Raw genomic sequence first — 18,702 nt, 5'->3', positions numbered from 1 at the left:
GGTCGACCCACGACTTGCAATATGTATGTTGACACAATACTACCTCCATAACGAAAAGTCTAAGTATTGTAAGCATTTGATAAGCTATCTGATTTCAGTGGTTAGATTGCCAAATATTGACGGGTCTGTATTTGACATGCTAACAATTAATGCAGCAGTGTTACAAATTCGAGGCCCTGTCGCTGACAACTCGTGTCAGCCCTGCTTTCTCCAGTCTCTCTTCAGTAAGCAGCATCTGCTCTGGGAACCAAGATAAGTAATCTGGCCTTAAGTGGTGCTTTCGGTCGCTCGACAACAGCATCTTTGCCACAGCCGTTCCACTTAACCAGGCTTGCACCATACCCTCTCCGCTAAATCCACAGCAGACCCACTGAGCACCATCCTGCTTTGTCGTCCCTGCAGCATAGTTTACAGACGATGGTAGCTGTCCAACCCATGGAAGGCCGTCGCTACTAAATCCCATGTTTCCCGTCCACATCTGCTCAACGCTAGGGCCCGCAACATGACCCCAATTTTCGCGGCCGAACACTGCACTCAATGCACCGGACAGGTGGATATCGCAAGACAAGCTCAACTCAGAGTCAGTTGGGATACCTAGATCAGCAAGCCCATTGTTTCGACCTTGAGCAAAGCCACCACCAAGCATCATCATTCCGCTCGATTCGCCAGCAGGGGGTAATTGTGTCAGGTAGTCGAAACCGCGCTCATAGTTGAAAAGCCACGAATGCTCTGTTGCCTGACAGATAAACTTAGAGCCGGGGTTTTGGGCGGACATTTGTCCTCGAACTGGGTAAACGTGACCTCTCAGCTCGGGGACAAGGTGTCCAACATGAGCGTTCGTACAGTGGATGACATGCCGAGCGCGCAGAATTCCTCTTGGCGTCTGCATGGCATACCGCAAAGATGAGGTGTCGTCAGTCGAGACTTGGGTCACCGGTGTGTTGGTCTCAATTAGAAAGTTTCCTGGATTCTTTTGTCGCAGCTTTTCTAACACACCGGTGACCAGTTTATAAGGCCATAGGGCCCCGGCTGGCCCCGCGACGACCCCAATAGCATGAGGAAGGCACCATTCCTGGAAGCATATCGTCAGCCTTCATGCACTTTGTAAGATCACATGACTCCAACAAACCTTGGGGATCTCGCTCTTCTCAAATAGTTTCCATTCAGCTGACTCTACAGGCATACACACTTTGAACCGTTGGATGCACTGTGCTGCCTGACGCCACCTTTCCTCGTCGAAGTGCACACTGAGAAACTCTACTTTTCTCGCCTGGGTTTCCTTTGTTAATCCATATTGGTCCGCAACCTTCAGAATCTCCGCCAAATGGGCCAACCGGAACCGCGTCAATGCCTTTGCCGCCTCCAGCCCATAGAGTGCTTCCCAGTCGGCAAACTCTTCAACCGTCTCCAGAATATGACCCCCATTGCGACCCGTTGCGCCAGTGCAAGTGTCTCGTGCTTCCAGCATGACAACCGCGGGTGTCTTCTTACCGATATGTCCCAGCTGGTCAGATGAGTCCAACAGGGTGCGTGCAATTGAAGCACCTGTGATGCCGGAACCAATAATTACAACATCAGCTTCTTGGGGTAGCTCCGGCGATTGCATGTTAGCCAGCTGGGGGTGCGGATCTTTGAACCAAAAGGAAGAAGTGCTCTCGCGGAGTGGTCCTGGTATTCCTGGATCGGCGAAAACACGATGGAGGGCATCTTGCCTGTCCTTGATGGGAATGCCGGGGTCGGCGAGGAGAGCCTGTACGAATGCCATGGTAGAAACCCTTAAAAATAGTGACCACACAAATAGATAGAGATTATCAAACACTTAGCAACGAAGAGGTGAGGCATTAGTGATTTTAACGCTATATAGGTATGCCCCGGTATATCACACGAATCATGAGAACGGGTATTTCATCTCATGTTCCCTAATTTCACATCTGGTCTCGAACCAACCGCGGCGGTTCGCCAGCACCGCGGCAGTGTAACGGCATCTCATTCCGTGGTGACGATATCGGTCGAGGCCCTTCACGTTCATCTATCCAGCGTCAACCTGCCTTTCTGGCCGTTTTGTTACTTCAAGTGGGGTGGAGAGACCAGCTGCCGCCGATCGCTGCCGGCAGATAGTGAGGGCGTCAACCTTCCGCTTATAGCTAGTGAAGATCTCGTATACCTCGATATCGGCATTAGGCAACGTGCTAGACATCCGTTTCACTCGTTTCACTCCAGGCACCCCCGACAAGCGTATAAAATACCAGATTAAGAGCAGGTATTGCCATTTTTGATCCCTGGAACAAGAACTTTGTCTGGAGCAGCCAACATGACTCTATCGAAGCCCGCGGACTCCCCAGGCAATGGCTTTTACCCCAATAGCCCACCCATGCGACGTCCTGGGCTGTCATTTATTTATCGCCTGGAATGCAACATTGAACCCGAAGAAGTTAACGTTGGAGCGCCTCATAGGGCTGGAGTGATTCGGAGTGTTGCGAATATTGCCGGCGGTAGCTTTAGAGGACCGTCGATATCAGGGACGGTCCTTCCGGGCGGAGCAGACTGGGCAACGGTCATTGAAGGGACCCACGTAAGCTTGTCATCCCCCAGGATCCATTCAGTGAAGCTCATACAATCTCCTAGTCCATGACCCTGGATGCACATTATACGATCAAAACCGACGATGGCTGTTATCTCTACGTCCGGGCGCATGGCCTCTATCGTCCTGGCCCGGGCACAGAGTATGCGAAACAGGTCGAGAAGGACCCAGCCCTACGACCCCCTCCGACCGTGACTCAAGACGATGTGGAATTCTTCTCACACCTGCGAATCGAAACAGGCCCAGGAAAGTACAACTGGTTGAACGGCTTAGTGTGCGTTGGAGTCATGAGCTGTGAGAACGATCGCATCCTGATCGATGCCTACCACTTGACAAATTTTGAGGACTCTAAGCCAGAGGATGTGATGGCCCATAGAAACGCCTGTTGAGCAATAGATCACTCTCAGAATCTAAGTTCCAACACATTGTCAGGAATTGCGTCTCCATCTCCACAGATAAGCCCGTAATCGATCAACCGAGGTATAACCATCCCAATGCGGAAGGTAGACGCGCTTCGGCCGGTAAAGGATTGTTTGAGGTTCTCCTCATGCGGAGCAACTTAGCACTGAGGCCATTCGGCTATATAAATTGTCTTGGCCCGGGCCTTGTATCTTCACATCACTCACATCGACCAACAGAGATGGCTGAAAATACGGCGACAAAAGGCAACTGGGAGACTAGGGTGGCTGAGAAGCGCAAACAACTGGAGCTACAGATTCCCCAAGATTGGCGTTTGAATGCCGCATTCCTCTCCACGCTCCCATCGAATGGCCACCTCATAGAGGCGAACATCCCACGTCATAGTGGGCTCCTCTCCGAGGAGGAGTTGGATCTCACAGAGCACTATACTGCGGCACAGCTGCTGCAAAAGCTTGCCTGGGGCGAGGTGACCTCGCTGGCAGTGACCACGGCTTTCTGCAAACGGGCAGCCATAGCCCAGCAATTGGTAGGTACATACAATTGACCCGGTCACTATCTCGTAGGATGACCCGTAATACTAAAGGCTTCTTACAGACGTCATGCCTGACAGAACACTTCTTCGACAGAGCGCTCGAACGTGCTCAATACCTGGATGATTATTTGAAGCGAGAAAAACGGGTCATTGGCCCATTGCACGGTTTACCGATCAGTCTCAAAGATAGCTTCTGCATCAAGGGTATTCAAAGTACGGTGGGATATGTATCATTCTTAGAGAACCCACCAGCGGAGACCAACTCTGCTCTGGTGGATCTGCTACTCGACTTGGGTGCGGTTCTTTATGTTAAAACCAATATTCCGCAGACAATGATGGTTAGTGCCCCCTCGGAGTCCTGCATTATCTCATCTGACGCCCTCTGCGTAGACAGGCGATTCAGAGAACAACATCTACGGTCGTACATTAAATCCACACAATACAAACCTGACGGCCGGAGGCTCTTCCGGTGGTGAAGGAGCTCTCGTGGCCTTCCGGGGTTCAATCCTCGGCGTTGGAACTGATATCGCAGGCTCAATCCGAATTCCATCGCTGTGCTGCGGTGTTTATGGGTTTAAACCCACCGCGGACCGTATTCCGTTCGGTGGACAGGTGTCGGGGGCAATTGAGGGAGTGCCCGGCATAAAGCCAGCAGCAGGGCCACTGGCTCAGTCGTTAGACGACATTGAGTTGTTCATGTCAACTGTCCTCAAAGCCGAACCCTGGCGATATGATGTGACTACAATTGGGTCGCCTTGGGTGTCGGCGCTCAGACTGCCGTCGTTATTAACGATTGGAGTCCTCGGCGAAGATCCCGACTTCCCAATGCATCCTCCAGTCCGTCGCGCAATGGAGTCGGCCATCGCAGCACTAGCTAAGAAGGGACACAGAATAGTGCGGCTGGGACATGAGCCTTCACGAGGCGTGGCATACGCGAGTCGTCTAGCTTTTCAGTATTTCACCTATGGACCACACGTCGATCACATCGCCGCCAGTGGAGAGCCATTGGTGGCATCAGTGGCGAAATTAGCCAACCCATTGTTCACTGGTCCGTTTCCTGTCGATCAGGAACTGGGGATCTTTGAGAAAATTGACGGACTCCACAACGCACGAAAGGCTTACGCTGAAGAATGGCGCAGGACATGGGTTCAACACGACATAGATGTTCTTCTAACACCTGGAGCTCAGAATACGGCCACGCCACATGACACATATGGGTGGCCGCCGTACACGGTCATCTGGAACCTTCTGGATGTAAGTTGGTAACTGCGTACGCTGAAATCCATCTCTCACTAACTATTGGCAGTATCCTGCGTGCATTGTGCCGTATAGCAAAGCTTCCAAGGCGCTTGATCCAGAGCCTATGCCAGTACATGATGGAGTTCAGCCGAGCTGTATGTTTCCACCATAGGCCAACAGGCAATTGTTATACTAACTCATTCTAGATGAGCCTGACTCCGTTAATGGAGCTTCATGTGCTCTCCAGATTGTAACGCCTCGGCACCAAGATGAGAAATGCCTTCTCTTTGCCCGACTGATCGACAAAGACATTCGGTAACTACAGTCTTTTAAAGGATGTCACGAGTGATCAGATGTTGGAACACAAGTTTGATATCATAGTGGCTACCCACAGACCTTGTGTCAGATAATGTACATACATTCAAATGGTGCCGTATAATCGTAATATGAATATACTAAACCGTAACCCACAGTTCTCGATCACAAAGTTGGTTTCTCCCAGTAGGCTGCTTTTATTGTATCTTTATCGGAAAGACGGAAAACGAATCTTGAGTGCGAAATCTGCACCGCATTGGGTTATTCAATGGTCATACACTGTTTCGTATAGGTTGGCAAAGTCCAGCACCAGAAAGGGTACCTTGTAGGTGATTGGAGAGCCGTCGGCTGTACCGTCATGGCTCTGTCTTACGTCCGTTTTGCCCCACATCCCAACCACCATCGGCCTCTGCAGAAGCAAGCCTAAGATGCGAGACCTTCAGCGTCTATAAGGTCCGATTCCATGCCGCGCGGTCCGAAATAGAGTCGCCATCTGAGGTTCCGGGGCCTGCCGCCCGTATAGCATGGGCGGGAGCCGCTGGCCTATTCTACAGATGGCCGCACGTCGTACAGGTCTATTCTGACATATTGTAGCCGAGCCATTTATTCATGCCAAAGTGGCACAACCTCCCATAGCACGTAGCCTGTCATCATACCTAGTGTGAGTTGGTCATGTGGTAGGATACAGGTTATGCATGTAAGCTGCAGCTCGGCGGAAGTCCGTCCTTCTTCAGAATACGTCACATGTACGAGAATCCTTGATAGAGGTTACGCCCTTTGGGTTGCGTTGTTCCTCTGCTGATGGGCATTGTTCAAGTCCAAAGTCGGGGGTGAGTCTGGAAGCCTTCGCCCGATGATCTCGTTAATGTCGTCACCGTGTTCTTCTTTGGGGTTGCTTATATCATGAAAGAGCTCTATATTGGAGGGCTTCTCGAGGAGTCGCTTTTTATGCGTAGGTTTGGACGTCTTCTGAGATTGATTCGAGGCCGGTGTAGGCATTCCAGGTGACTTTGAGTTCTTGCGCGGAGATTTCCTAGTAGGCCATGCAATTCGTTTGACCCCCTGTGGCAAGCCTTGATCGACAGTATCCATGCTAACCGTGGGGAGGAGAAACAGCCGATAAGCTGCAGCGCATGCCAAGTAAAATTCCGGTAATCTGGAAACATCGAATGTGTGGTTCCATATCGAGCATACTGTGAGATAGAGACCCTTTCCAAGTAACGCAAGCAAGATAACCTGAATGCTCGACGCAAAGTCCAACATCCGACACACAAATACTATGGAGTCAATCATCCATACAAGCTTGGCTCGATGGCAGGAGAAGCGACTATAACAGGCCTGCAACAACAAGCGACCACCGGCAAAGGGAACTTTTATGCGACAATCATACTCGAATATATCCTGGGCAGTGGGCTCAGTGAACTTCTGCCATCCTTTGCGGAGGCACGCCTGGCAAGCATTGCTATCAAGAGGGTGTTGGTTACCTTCATTGGCCGTACAGTGAAAAAAGCGTGAATAACCATCAAGAAACACTTGAAACCGGTCAACCCAGAATGGCCTAAGGTTCCCATCGTCGTTATAAGGATTCTTCTCTATAAGCCACCGCGACCAAGAATCCAGGATAGCTTGTCCATGCTCCACCTTGCCCAAGAAGTATTCCCTGTGTTCCACTCCGCAGAGACAAGTGAACTTGCACCGCAGACTTCTGAGTTCGGCGTGTGCTAGTTTCTCGAGTAGTTTATATTCTCGCAATGCAGGGCTTTTTCTGGAGCTCCACCTCCGTAGCTGGCATTGATTCTGATGTTGTTGTGTGCGCACTTTCACATTCCCTGAGTGTCCAATTTTATAGCACAGGCTCTCTGCCGAGCGATCATAAAAAATGTATGCATAACCTTCCTTGGATGCTTTCTCTTGCGGCCAGGTCCACCCGCAGATCACATCGCGGATGGCCAGTATAATGTCCTCAGTGGTACACGCGTCTGAGGTACGTTCCGGCTCAGTTTGTCTCTGCTCTAATCCGTCATCGCAGACGTCCGTCCTTAGTGTCTCTTGCTGACTTACTACAGAGTATGGGGACTCTGATCCAAGCGTTTCATGATCGGACAAATCAATTGAGTCGGTTTGCGCGCTATTTGCGGATACGGAAAACGGAATTTGCTCATTAGTTTGGAGGTGACCAGTCGTTGTTGGGACATCCGAGTGTGTCGCAACTGAAGAAATCCCATCATCCGGCTCATCATCCGATAATTCTATATATTCCGCATTTTTTGGAATCCATGCCGGTCGTGTTGGGGAGGTCTGACTAGCACCCAAGATAGAGTGTGAACTACTGAGTGCCTTCGCTCGTCGGGAGCAGTGCTCCAAGAGCGATCGCTGTGGATATCGGTTCAGACTCTCTTCCGTCCCTTCACGGAGATAAGCCTCTACCGTCTGGTCTCTGGCTGAGATAGATACACGCGATGATAGCCTCTGTCGCAACAGCTGGTTCGCTTGCCGTCGAGCTGCTACGGCTCGCGTGGGGCTGTCGTCCAGAACAGAGGCAGCGAAGTTGCTTTCATCGTCCGGGAATTTTCCGACTAAATCTGGGGAGAGGTTAGAGAATGGTTTATCCTTGTCGGAGTAAAGATCGGAGCGCAATGAGGTGGAGGAGGCCATTTGTCGACTCAGCGTTATCAAGTGATGCGGGTGAGCTAGTAACTTACTAGTAGTATCACCACAACAACGGCAGGTCGGCGCTTATTATATTCACGAGGCGACCAGGGTTGTGAATTTTCAAAGGTAGCCTACATTAGAGCCCGGGCAGTGTCATGCTCTGACAGCAGGCTGTGCTGCTGATGCGAGCCTTGCGTGATAGCAATGGTTCTGGCACGTTTACTGGAAGGATATGGCTTGGAGCATGGATGTCGAGGTCACAGGGTAGTAGTTCAAACACTGGTCGCATATATTTGCATGCGCACCTTGCCCGTTCTGATCCCCAGCGCGTATTCCGCATTGACTCGCTGTGGCTGAGTTTGGGAATGTAACAAGACTAAGAACGAGAAGCAGTACCATTGGAGAAGGATGAGAGGAGATCACCGGCCCTTTGTCGCTAGGCCAGATTAGGCACGTTTGCGAGTCATGCGCTGTTTGCAATGTTTTGTCTCTCATGAGAGCCTGAGGCAATGTGCGTTCTCCTTTTCTTGTTGTTGTCTATTTTTATCTTTTTATTTAATTTTTCCCACGTCTTGGTCAACTCCTACTAGTCCTGTTATGGAAGGTAACATTGCGCACCTGCACTGCACTGGGCATGATTGACGATATGATCAAATTATGCATGGTTACCTATTTTCGGGCTCATCTCTCTCTCTCTCTCCATTCTTGAGTATTTTCTTTAATTAATTTATTTTTTTTTTCTCTTTCCCCGGTTTCTAGCTCAACATCTAGCCTGCGGTAACGAAGTAGGGCTCAGCCACTGGACCCTTGCATCTCGGTTCTCGACCCGCCAAGTGCTCTTATCTGGACCTTTGTTTACAGTTCACACTCCCCAATTAAAGAAGAATTATCTAAATCAATTATATTAACTACCAAGATATTTCGAATCAATTATACTACCTAGGTCACCTATGTTGCCTAATAGGCACTGCAATGTATTTACCTGATGATCTAGGAATCTAGCTAGGCATTGTAGCCAAGTTAACTGACAAAGCGGCAAGTCTATTAGTACGGGAGGTGTGAGATTCCAGTATCGTTGAATAAGGCGACGATAGCCCCGTCAAGATTTACTATTTAGGACTACGCAGGCCATCAGATGGAAAGAACCAGAACTTTACCACTCAATAGTCCAACTCTCGATCTTAAGCGAACTGCTCCACAGGGATTAATACGATCGTTTCCCACTCGACTACAGTCCGTAAAAGCGTGCCGAGGCCCTCGAGATCAACAGATCTACAGAACTGTAACCCCAATAGGCTAAATAGCAGAGTAAATCACTTCTGAAGCTTGACTAGTTTGATGATCGGAGAGATTTATTTTGATTCTTCACCAGAAAATTGCCTGGATACGAGGAGACAAGAACACGCTGACTTAGTATATTTTAGTTCGCTCACCCCCTAGTTGTTGCTTGATCCTATTTTATTTCCTATTAGTATACAAAAAGAAACAAAAATCTCTCTTTTCAAAAACGCTTCACAACCTTGGATACAACAGTTGGCAACATGGCCAAGCTCATTATCCCCTCCTTTATGGGCGGTCTTACCCTTGCCCTGGCCGCCAACAGTGCGTTCCCCGTCCCCTATCATAATATTTTGGCAATTGGTCAATGCTAATGACCGTCTTGATGAAAAGTTCCAGTTGTTCCCGGCCCTGCAGATAATTTGTTACGACGAGACCTCGGATGTAACCTTTGCCAACTGGTCCTCGAACCAATTGTGGCACTTAAAAACGACGACACAAAAGACGTGGATATCAGGGGGGCGTTGGAGAATGCTTGCCGCTCGCTCCCAGTGTCTCAACAGAAATGCGAAAGCTTTGTTGGTGTATACAGCAGTCTGATAGTCAATTTCGTGCAGCAAGATCTAGGCCCCGCCGCTATCTGTGCCGCGGTGGGATTGTGTGAAGCCTGAGTGAGGTATACAGGTGGTTACCTATTTAGATCTGGTTCGAATCCCAAGCCATGCGTTCTGTTCCAATCCCCATACAATCCTCCGTAAAATCCTGAACCTTCCCTATTGCACTATACGACGTGCCCTGTCTATCACTTGCTGGCCTGCAGCGTTCCGAAAGCGTACTGCACCATCGCCACCCAACTGGCCGATCATGACATGAAGAACCTGACCCAGAAGGTCACGATCGAAGCGCGCGTTCCTCTCGCTCGCATTGGGAACCCAGAAGATACGGGGCGGGCTTCTTGGTCTGCGAGGAAAGGAGTCGATATGTGAATGCCACAGGAGCTGCCCCACTGTTGCCCCTCTTCCAGGTGGATTATGTTTCTTCTAACCAGATTACTTATAGCTTATATTTTCTCTGTTTTTATTTTGTCTACCAGCTATAGTTATGAGGAGTATCTTACTTTTATATCTATAGCAGTATATAATTATTTTGAACTTTATAGAGGAGACACAATAATATAATGTACTATATCAAAAAGTATCTACAGTACAAACCCTTCCAGACACATAACCATCTATCTGAGATAATTATTGGCTTGGGCCTATCATTAGACCAATTCATAGAGAATTAGTATCACCCTTATATTTCTGAGACTAGGGTCTACTTCTGTAATATACACTAGACTATTATTATCAGTAATTGATATATTATTAGTCTACAGAGCCAGTCAAAGGTATATATTATTTAAGTTGATCTGGGGTACCAATCCAGTTCCCTATAAGGAGAATTTTATAGAGACTCCTATAGCTAATCGAGGTATTAACTATGGTAAAGATATCCTGTTTTGCGCTCAAGGATCATGGCTTCGTGGCAATGTTATTCTGGGCCATCCGACAGCTCCCGGCCGACCACGTAAAACAAAAGTCTTTGTCAGTGGTGATGATGCTCGGTATGAGCGCGCTGACTCTTGACAATCATCATGAGTAGATGGCTGCAACTTGGTACAATATATAGAAGCGCTATGTAGTAGATGCAACGGGAGGTAGGGTTATATATCTGAATACAATTAGAAATTTAAGGTTTCGCTTAAATTAAGCGAACGGGTCAGCGGGTTGGACCCGACCCAGAAACCCCCCCCCCCCAACCCATAGCTCTTCCAGTCCTCCTTAGCTCAATCGGTACCCATCATCATCTTATATGAGGTACTCGGGGCTGCCAGCTCAAGGACCTGGCAGAAGGTATGCGCAGCAAAGGAATTACATATCCACAACCAAAATCTACCGACGGTCACAAATCACTAGCAGCAGAAAGAAAGATCGGGATCCCCGAGTTAGACTTACATAGAAAAACCCTTTGATACGCTGTCAGGGTGGGTGGGTCTCTTCAGGATCGTCTCCATTGCCAAATATGTATTTCTAATGCAGTTCTATTTACATCGCTCGTGGTTTCATCGTGGAACCATTTCTCGTAAGGGAAAAAGGTGGAGTCACCGGGCAGCCACGCCCCGGGATGTAACATCACAGCGGAAGGTCTCCGACATCCAGTGTGACGAGTTTGAGCCTATCGCAATTGCCAAGGAAGGGTCTCCATCGTGCGATCAAAGGGGGCCAGGACAGCAAGGGAAGGTCCCCGCGAGATTTTAGTTGACCCAGGAGTAACTGAGCACGGGAACCTCAAAGGGCTCAGCTGTGCAGGTCGCATTGAAGAATTCGTCATGCACGCAGTTCAAGGTGAAATCGGTACTGCCGGAGTAGGTAATCTTGCTACCATTGGCGCACTCCAGTGCATGACCACTCCCAAGCACGTAGTCCATATGACCGGTCGAGGTCGCCTCGTTAGAGCTGCCGTAGAACGAGACAATCCGGCCCAGACCGCGGTCTGCATATCCGCAGTTGGACTCGCCATGTGCAATGTCGTGAATCCGATAGCCGATGTAAGTATCACCGCAGTGCAGGCCATCCTCGAAATCGATCGCCAGTGTCTGGGGAGGGCCGTAGCCCCAGGGTTGGTAGTTGGGCATGCCCGTGTAGCAAACGTTGACCATGGTGCCATTGCACGTGTCCGGGTTGGGCTCGCACCAGTCCCGGCCACAGAGACAGCCTTTCGTGTTCTTGTCGACCTCGCTGTGGATGCAGTCCAAGCTATGAGAGCCATTGAACCAGCGGAAGTTGTCGACCGTCCATGTCGGGATGGGACAACCTTCGGGAGGGGTGATGGAGCGAGGAGTGAGGGATCGCGTCTCGACAGACCGAGCGGTCACCGAGGAGGCGAGCGCCAACACGCTGGTCAAGATGGTTGAGAACATGATTTAGTGGGTGTGGTAGACTGAGATGGGTGAAATGTTGGGCAGGCTGAGGCAACGGTGATAATCGATTAGGAACCCCGAGCGATCAGGGCGCCTTTTATAGACATCCATGGTAGCATTGAGCCTTGGGCGACAAAATCTAGAAGTCGAGAGCGAGTGGCTCGAGCAGGTGGGCTAAATTTTGCGGGATGCAAGTCAGCCAGCTAGACCCTCTCCTGCTGAGACCGAACGAATAGAAGAAAAGGGGCGAGAGACAATTGTCTTTGGGTCGCCCGAACCATTGGCGCGACCGCGGCGAATGCCGGGTCTTGGCAATGGGGATACATCAGGTTCTTCAGCATAGAAGCTTGGTCACAATTATCTCAGCATCACCCACACCTTCTCGTCTTGCATTCAGACCAGACTGAACCCCAATACGAGGTCCAGGCCGTGACATCCGGCAATCTAGCTGCAGTAGCGCGGTGACTGTTGTTCGATGCAACGACCATATTCCCAAAGAGACCGAGCACTACGGATTCATTCTAAATTTAGCGTCATGTCTCTGGGCTGCATGCTGCAGCCTGTGAACTCTGCGGTGTAAGCCTCCCTCGGGCAACAAACCGCAACATCGTATGCTCATGCTGTTCACAGCAATTGTCGGTTCGGAGCTCATAGCCTGTTATGCTTGGCTCCAGAGACGATGGCAAGGGCCCAGACTGACTAATCAGCCCTGGCTTGAGTGCTCCTGAGGGTAAAGCCAAGATTTGTTCGAATGAGGGTTTGCGCTGCAGGACACAGTGACGTCATTATTCATCATCCCAGGCACCGCACAGCCCTAAGAGAACGAGACGATGATGTTCCTCCGTCCTCTTTTTCTTCTCCTTCTCTTCTCTCGCCTTCCCCTTTTGGCTTTTCCTGCCTGATGTACGACCGGGGTAATTTAGTACAGTATCACATTCGCCATTCACTTGTGGGCAATCCTGCCCTAGGGACATCCCCGGTAAGTCCGAACCCTCCACAGGCGACACGTCCTATCGATCGCTCATCGTACGAGAAGTGTGGGCATACAGCTAGATCAGAGACTATGCAGGCGTCCGAGTGCCAAGACTTACAGAAGGCGCGAGATACTGACACGGAGATCCAATGAAGTAGTGGTCGACCAAAGCATCTATCTAGTCAGGACTCCTTTGTGTCTGAGTATTTGGCGAAGCACCTTTTGTGACTGGGAACGACACGCCAAATGGAGCAACAGAGTTACCATCGGGACCTGCTCCATGATTTACTGAAAGTAATGCGATCAGTGGACGAGTCGCATGCCCGAGGCCTATTCGATTTGCTGCGGGCGGATTCGTCCGTAGAAGAACTTCGGTCTTACATTGACAAGACCTTGAGTGAAGTCCGAGTCTCCGATCACGATGGCGAAACCATCAGAAGTCTTGAACGTCTCTGGGAGAAGGTGGATGTGTCCAGTGGAGCGCCACCGTCTCGGCCCACGGTTATGGATCTTAATTATTTGTGTGATGTTACACCCTTCCGTGTCCCAGCGAAACCGTGGACTACGGTGACGAACGATGACAACCTGGTGTCCCATTTAGTGTCTTTGTATTTCACTTGGGACTATCCCTTCTATGCTTTTGTTGACCAAAAAGCGTTCATTCGCCATATGACACTCGGGAACGTGGATTCCGACCTTTGCAGCCCGTTTCTCGTCAATGCTGTTCTCGCAAACGCATGCGTAGGGACTCCTCTGCTCCCCCTATTACATGCCGGGTGAGACTAACGTCACGGCATGGGACAGTATTATTCGCAGTACTCCGAAGCGTATGTGGTACCAGGAGACGTCGCCAGCAAAGGACGCAATTTCCTGGCCGAGGCGGAACGATATCTCCCAAGCCATCAACTAGAGAAGGGGGGAGGGGTCCGGCTGGCCTCATTGCAAGGGGCATTACTCTTATACGAAAGGTAGGTGGCCATTCCCCTTGCGAGAAGGATCCGGAGGGTAAACGTGACCGTCCATTGTATGGGCACCAGATACGCCATGTCGGGAGAGGACGATCTCGGCTATACGATGCTCAACATTGCAATCGAGATGGCGGAGGCACTCGGCATCATCAACCGGGAGCCGCTCGATCTCAGCAAATTACAGCTGTCCGACGAAATGATCACATCTGTAAAGCGAACGGCGTGGGGAGTATTCCAGGTCGACACGTAGGTCCCTCCCCGTTCATGTTTGTCGGTGTTTCCCAGCCTTTTTAATCCGTGACACTGATGTCGCCGCGACCATAGGGTGGTTCATACCAACTTTTTGAAGCCGAGCCGGGTCACGAGCGTCAGTCTCGACCGGATCGATCCGAACGAGTCTGGTGCCGGGGATCTCTGGGTTCCGTATCCGACCGACAAAAGGCCGCGACAGTCATGGCTGAGTCAATATTTCGATGAAGCCTGCAAGCTTTCGTTTATTGCCCGTGATATCTCGCATCACCTCTACCATGAGACTACTACCGGGACGGATCAATATCGCGAAAAACAAGTGTTCTACAACAAGCTTCGCCAGTGGGAGCGTGCCCTACCGGACTACTTCCGGGCGTTTAGGAGACCACCGCCACATGTCCTCTTGCTAAGGTTCGTCGCCCGTCTGTCACCACGGAACCGACCGTTTACTGACAAGGTGGACTCCTGGATCTAGGATGCGGTATCATGTACTCATTATTGGCTTGGCGCGGGATGGTTTCGGAGTGCAATCGTTCTTTCTGGGGTCTGAGGAGCAACGACGGAAGATGGACGAATCTGCCAACGCGATGAGCCTCGCATCCGCTCGAGAGATTTCGGCTCTAGCACGGATTCATCGTCAGGAATACGGGATGGAGCGCGCTCATCAGTTTGCTACCTATGCGATGATGCTTGCGCTCTTCACCATGCTCGACGACCCTTCCTTTGACGTCGTCGACCACGACTTCTTATCGCTCACGAGTGCATTCTCCATCACAGCCAGTCGGTCCCAAGTGGGTCGCCATCTATTCCACATATTCCGCGAGTCCGTCCGATCTCGAAACCAAGAGGAGCGGGTCCTGCAGTCGGACGCGATCTCCGACGAGGTCAAGGAGCTCTTTGGACGCCACCCTTCGTCCCAGTTACCGGATCGATGGGGCAACTATGCCGACGGGCTCGAACGGTATCGGGGAAGCTTCTCGAGTGGGTCATGGAACTACACGGCCTCAGGCGTCCGTGACATGCTTGAAAAGTACGAACGTCTGAGTCTGGGGAACCACGACAATACCCACCCGCGTCGGGCGTCCTCCCCGAACGACGGGTGGGAGACCTGATCGATTCGTCTCATGCTCCGTAGTCCCCCCCTCCCGCCTTTTGTCCGTTGCTTATTCTTAGTCACATCAATGGGCCCTCCACGGCCTTCCTTCTCAAGGCCACCTGTATTTCGCGCGTATAGACATGTATCCCGCCTGCATCGTTTGTCTCCTGTTTGTTGTCTGCCGTTGTATATTAGCTCTTCTTGCATTGTTAGAACCTCTATGAGACAACGTGTTGTCGCGGTAACTATTTGACCTGGGTATAGGCATGCGTAGTAGTTGTCAAGTTCACTGCATTCTTGCAATCATGCCGCACTCCATGTGACCTGCACGGGAATGATGGGCCACGTGATTACCGGATAGGAAAGAGCAACCGTGAATGATGGGCAATTGTACCATGAACAGCAGAGGGATACACATTAGTTAAGAACATTGTGTACTGTCATTCTGGGGCTTGGTTGAATCCACGTATAATCAACGATTCCGAAGCATGCCGGGTGTCAAGTATTTCTTCGTAGATCCACGGATGCCAGGAGATGTCGAGAGATATATATCTACGGAGGGATATAAAGTACAACCTTGTGTATATCTACTTGTATGAGTACTAGTACATAAATATTTAGTTCAGGAGTAAGAGTAAACCAATAACAAAGCACTTCAGATACTCCATGGATCCTCCGCTAAGCAACGATGGTCCCGTGGTTGTTGGATGCGTGATAAATGATTATCTCGGAGATCCCGCCCGGGAAGATCATCAGCCACGGGGCACGGGAAATCTTCCGAATGCCGAAGAAAAATGAATGACGTCAACATCAAAGTTTGTCCCCGCAAACAGTCGAAGATCCAAAACTTCAAAACCACAAACTGTTCAACATGAGGACATGCGTGCCTGATCTCCTCCACCCAATGTGCAAGGTTTGTGCACGAGCTTCTTTGCGATCCGTGAAAAACCATGGCCCCTGAAACAAAAAGGAGAAAAAAGAAATGAAAATCAATAAAAGGGTCGGTAGTTGGGAGGCGAAAAGAGAGACCATCATCACTTTCGGTGGGTCTGGAACGGATAAGTCGGCAGGCACCACTGAAAAAAGGGTAATAGAAAAGTAAAAAAAAAAAAAAGAAGAAAAAGCTTCGTTACGGTTCCCCCATTTCGAATCATTTCTAAGCCACAGGCAGGAACTTTTCGTCATAATCTGCAGAACGAAAAAAATTTTTCTTGTCGTGCTATTTATTTATCTTCTGGCCGCTTCGGACGAACTTGGTGTACGTCCAGCGCGAAACAAAACTCCTCCCACTCCCCGGCGGTCAAGATGGTCTATGATCCGAATCGGGACGAGGCCATGGCCCAGAGCAAAGAACGATTGGAGTCTTCCGACTACGCCGAGAGACCCCCAACTTCCGATACAACCGATTCGACCTCCACCACCAGCTCCGTGGATTATGATCCTCAGTTGCACACCCTCCGTTCGCGCGCCACCGAAGTTGATCTTGAACGCCATACCACCAGGGCCTCGGATGCCCTGAGTCGCATTCACACCCAGCGCCTTCAACATGCCCTCACCGTCGGTGAAAGCGTCAAGTCTCATCCCTCCAAGGCTCCATTGCCCCCATTTGGCGCCGGAAAGCCCTATCCACCCCCTTTACCGGCACGGGAGGACTACGTAGTGGAGTTCGATGGGAAAGACGATCCCTTATACCCCCAGAACTGGCCCTTGAAGAGAAAGTAAGTGATTGATTCCTCCAAGTGAGGTCGCCATAAGGTCGCACTATGGCACTGGCACATTTGCGCTTCCTTTCTTCGGTTGCTAATCTGGTTTTGTAGAGTCTATATTAGTGCCATCCTCGCCTTTACCAGTATTTGCTCCACCTTCGACTCCGCCATCTTCAGCTCCTCCAGCAAAAGTGTCGCGAATGCGTTCGGCGTCGGTCTCGAGGTCTCCACGCTGTCGAGTTCCCTGTACATCATCGGTTATGCGTCCGGACCCTTGATCTGGGCCCCCATGTCGGAACTGCAAGGCCGTCGCTTACCCATCGTCATTGCGATGATGGGATTTGGTATCTTCAATATCGCTGTTGCCGTCGCGAAGGACTTGCAAACCCTCATGATCTCTCGTTTCTTCTGTGGTATCTTCGGCAGTTGTCCCCTGGCCGTCGTCGCCGCCGTCTTCTCCGATATTTACGACAATCGCACCCGTGGTGTCGCCATTGCCGTTTTCTCAAGCACCGTTTTCTTAGGCCCACTTATCGCGCCGTTCATTGGTGGGTTTATCAATATGTCCTATCTGGGCTGGCGGTACACTGCGTATATCCCGGCATTCATGGGGTTCTTTGCGTTCGCCCTGAACGTCTTCTTCCTAAAGGAATCATATCCCCCCGTCATCCTGATTAGCAAGGCCTCGGAACTACGCCGCCGCACCAAGAACTGGGGCATCCATGCCAAGCAGGAGGAGATCGAGGTCGACTTAAAAGACCTGATCATCAACAATTTCTCCCGTCCCTTGCGGTTGCTGATCAACGAACCCCTAATCCTCGCCGTGACGGTCTACCTCAGTTTCATCTATGGCTTGCTCTACTGTTTCCTGACGGCCTACACGCTGGTGTTCCAAGGGGTCCACGGCATGAACGCGGGTGTGGGTGGACTGCCCCTGTTTGGCATGGTCGTGGGCTTGTTTATTGCGGCGGGATACATCATTCTATCCAGCGGATCGTACAACAAAAAGCTCGAAGCCAACGGGGGCATCCCCGTTCCCGAATGGCGTCTTCCGCCGGTGATCCTCGCGGGAGCGCTCTTTGCCGCAGGCTTGTTCTGGTTCGGCTGGACGGGCTTTACTGATAGCATCCACTGGATTGTCCCGACCCTGAGCGGTCTCTTTACCGGATTTGGGCTTCTGATCATCTTCATCCAGCTGTTCAACTACCTCATTGATACGTATTTGATGTTCGCCGCCTCCGCCATCGCCGCCAACACCTTCGTTCGTTCCTTGGTCGCGTCCAGCTTCCCCCTCTTCTCTCGTCAAATGTTTAACAACATGGGGATCCAATGGGCCTCTACGCTCCTCGGCTGTCTGGCCGCGATCCTGGTACCCATTCCCGTTGCTTTCTTCTTCTTCGGCAAGCGGCTGCGAATGAAGAGCAAGTATGCGCCCATCTACGAGAAAGCCGAGGAGCCGATGAGTGACGAGAATGAAATTGCCGCCGAGACCAATGGGCCCCTGAGGGAATAACATCACAAACCAACATAAAACTCCACGCCTATTAACCCCTTTTTGAACGGGGGCCATAGACGGTGTCTTAATTTTTTCCATTTGATAAAAGCACTATACCCCGAATTTATCTAAAATAATTTTAGTTAGCAACTAATGTAATCATAGCATCTTTTGTCTATAGTATTCAAGATTCAGGCATAATCTTCAAGATAGTTGATCCAGTACAAATAACCACC

General features: G+C 50.5%; 8 protein-coding genes across 8 annotated transcripts; 5 read left to right on the top strand and 3 right to left on the bottom strand.

The window, feature by feature from the left end:
• Positions 1-160: 160 nt before the first annotated feature.
• On the bottom strand, positions 161-1,765 carry F9C07_2056338 (putative FAD dependent oxidoreductase; the record flags this gene model as incomplete). Its single annotated transcript, XM_071508590.1, has 2 exons — positions 161-1,072; positions 1,190-1,765. The coding sequence occupies 2 exons, from the start codon at positions 1,763-1,765 to the stop codon at positions 161-163; spliced, it is 1,488 nt and encodes a 495-aa protein (XP_071364142.1).
• Positions 1,766-2,311: 546 nt separating this feature from the next.
• F9C07_1698 (uncharacterized protein) lies at positions 2,312-2,970 on the top strand (the record flags this gene model as incomplete). Its single annotated transcript, XM_041290502.1, has 2 exons — positions 2,312-2,572; positions 2,626-2,970. The coding sequence occupies 2 exons, from the start codon at positions 2,312-2,314 to the stop codon at positions 2,968-2,970; spliced, it is 606 nt and encodes a 201-aa protein (XP_041143836.1).
• A 158-nt stretch (positions 2,971-3,128) lies between these two features.
• Positions 3,129-5,091, top strand: F9C07_1699 (general amidase GmdB; the record flags this gene model as incomplete). Its single annotated transcript, XM_071508322.1, has 5 exons — positions 3,129-3,527; positions 3,596-3,875; positions 3,928-4,787; positions 4,840-4,927; positions 4,979-5,091. The coding sequence occupies 5 exons, from the start codon at positions 3,129-3,131 to the stop codon at positions 5,089-5,091; spliced, it is 1,740 nt and encodes a 579-aa protein (XP_071364141.1).
• A 545-nt stretch (positions 5,092-5,636) lies between these two features.
• Positions 5,637-7,850, bottom strand: F9C07_1357200 (uncharacterized protein). Its single transcript, XM_041285108.2, has one exon. The coding sequence runs from the start codon at positions 7,740-7,742 to the stop codon at positions 5,856-5,858; it is 1,887 nt and encodes a 628-aa protein (XP_041143834.1). The 5' UTR covers positions 7,743-7,850; the 3' UTR covers positions 5,637-5,855.
• A 1,430-nt stretch (positions 7,851-9,280) lies between these two features.
• On the top strand, positions 9,281-9,688 carry F9C07_2226865 (uncharacterized protein; the record flags this gene model as incomplete). Its single annotated transcript, XM_071509788.1, has 2 exons — positions 9,281-9,341; positions 9,411-9,688. 2 exons carry the CDS (start codon positions 9,281-9,283, stop codon positions 9,686-9,688), a joined length of 339 nt encoding a protein of 112 aa, XP_071364140.1.
• Positions 9,689-11,313: 1,625 nt separating this feature from the next.
• Positions 11,314-11,979, bottom strand: F9C07_1701 (uncharacterized protein; the record flags this gene model as incomplete). The annotated part of the gene is made up of 1 exon (XM_041285100.1): positions 11,314-11,979. One exon carries the CDS (start codon positions 11,977-11,979, stop codon positions 11,314-11,316), a length of 666 nt encoding a protein of 221 aa, XP_041143833.1.
• Positions 11,980-13,198: 1,219 nt separating this feature from the next.
• On the top strand, positions 13,199-15,281 carry F9C07_1702 (pathway-specific regulatory protein; the record flags this gene model as incomplete). The annotated part of the gene is made up of 5 exons (XM_041285112.1): positions 13,199-13,693; positions 13,757-13,920; positions 13,990-14,166; positions 14,245-14,580; positions 14,645-15,281. 5 exons carry the CDS (start codon positions 13,199-13,201, stop codon positions 15,279-15,281), a joined length of 1,809 nt encoding a protein of 602 aa, XP_041143832.1.
• Positions 15,282-16,570: 1,289 nt separating this feature from the next.
• Positions 16,571-18,484, top strand: F9C07_1703 (synaptic vesicle transporter; the record flags this gene model as incomplete). The annotated part of the gene is made up of 2 exons (XM_041290500.1): positions 16,571-16,983; positions 17,083-18,484. 2 exons carry the CDS (start codon positions 16,571-16,573, stop codon positions 18,482-18,484), a joined length of 1,815 nt encoding a protein of 604 aa, XP_041143831.1.
• Between the last annotated feature and the right edge of the window lie 218 nt (positions 18,485-18,702).

Source organism: Aspergillus flavus, chromosome 2 (assembly GCF_009017415.1).
Source record: "Aspergillus flavus chromosome 2, complete sequence".
Lineage (NCBI taxonomy): Eukaryota > Fungi > Ascomycota > Eurotiomycetes > Eurotiales > Aspergillaceae > Aspergillus > Aspergillus flavus.
Note: the sequence above shows the minus strand (reverse complement) of the source record. Positions and strands in the feature narration are given on the sequence as shown.

What these genes read in the sequence shown, in the direction of transcription:
- F9C07_1357200 (XM_041285108.2), bottom strand. Translation starts at nt 7,742, where the DNA reads ATGGCCTCCTCCACCTCATTGCGCTCCGATCTTTACTCCGACAAGGAT.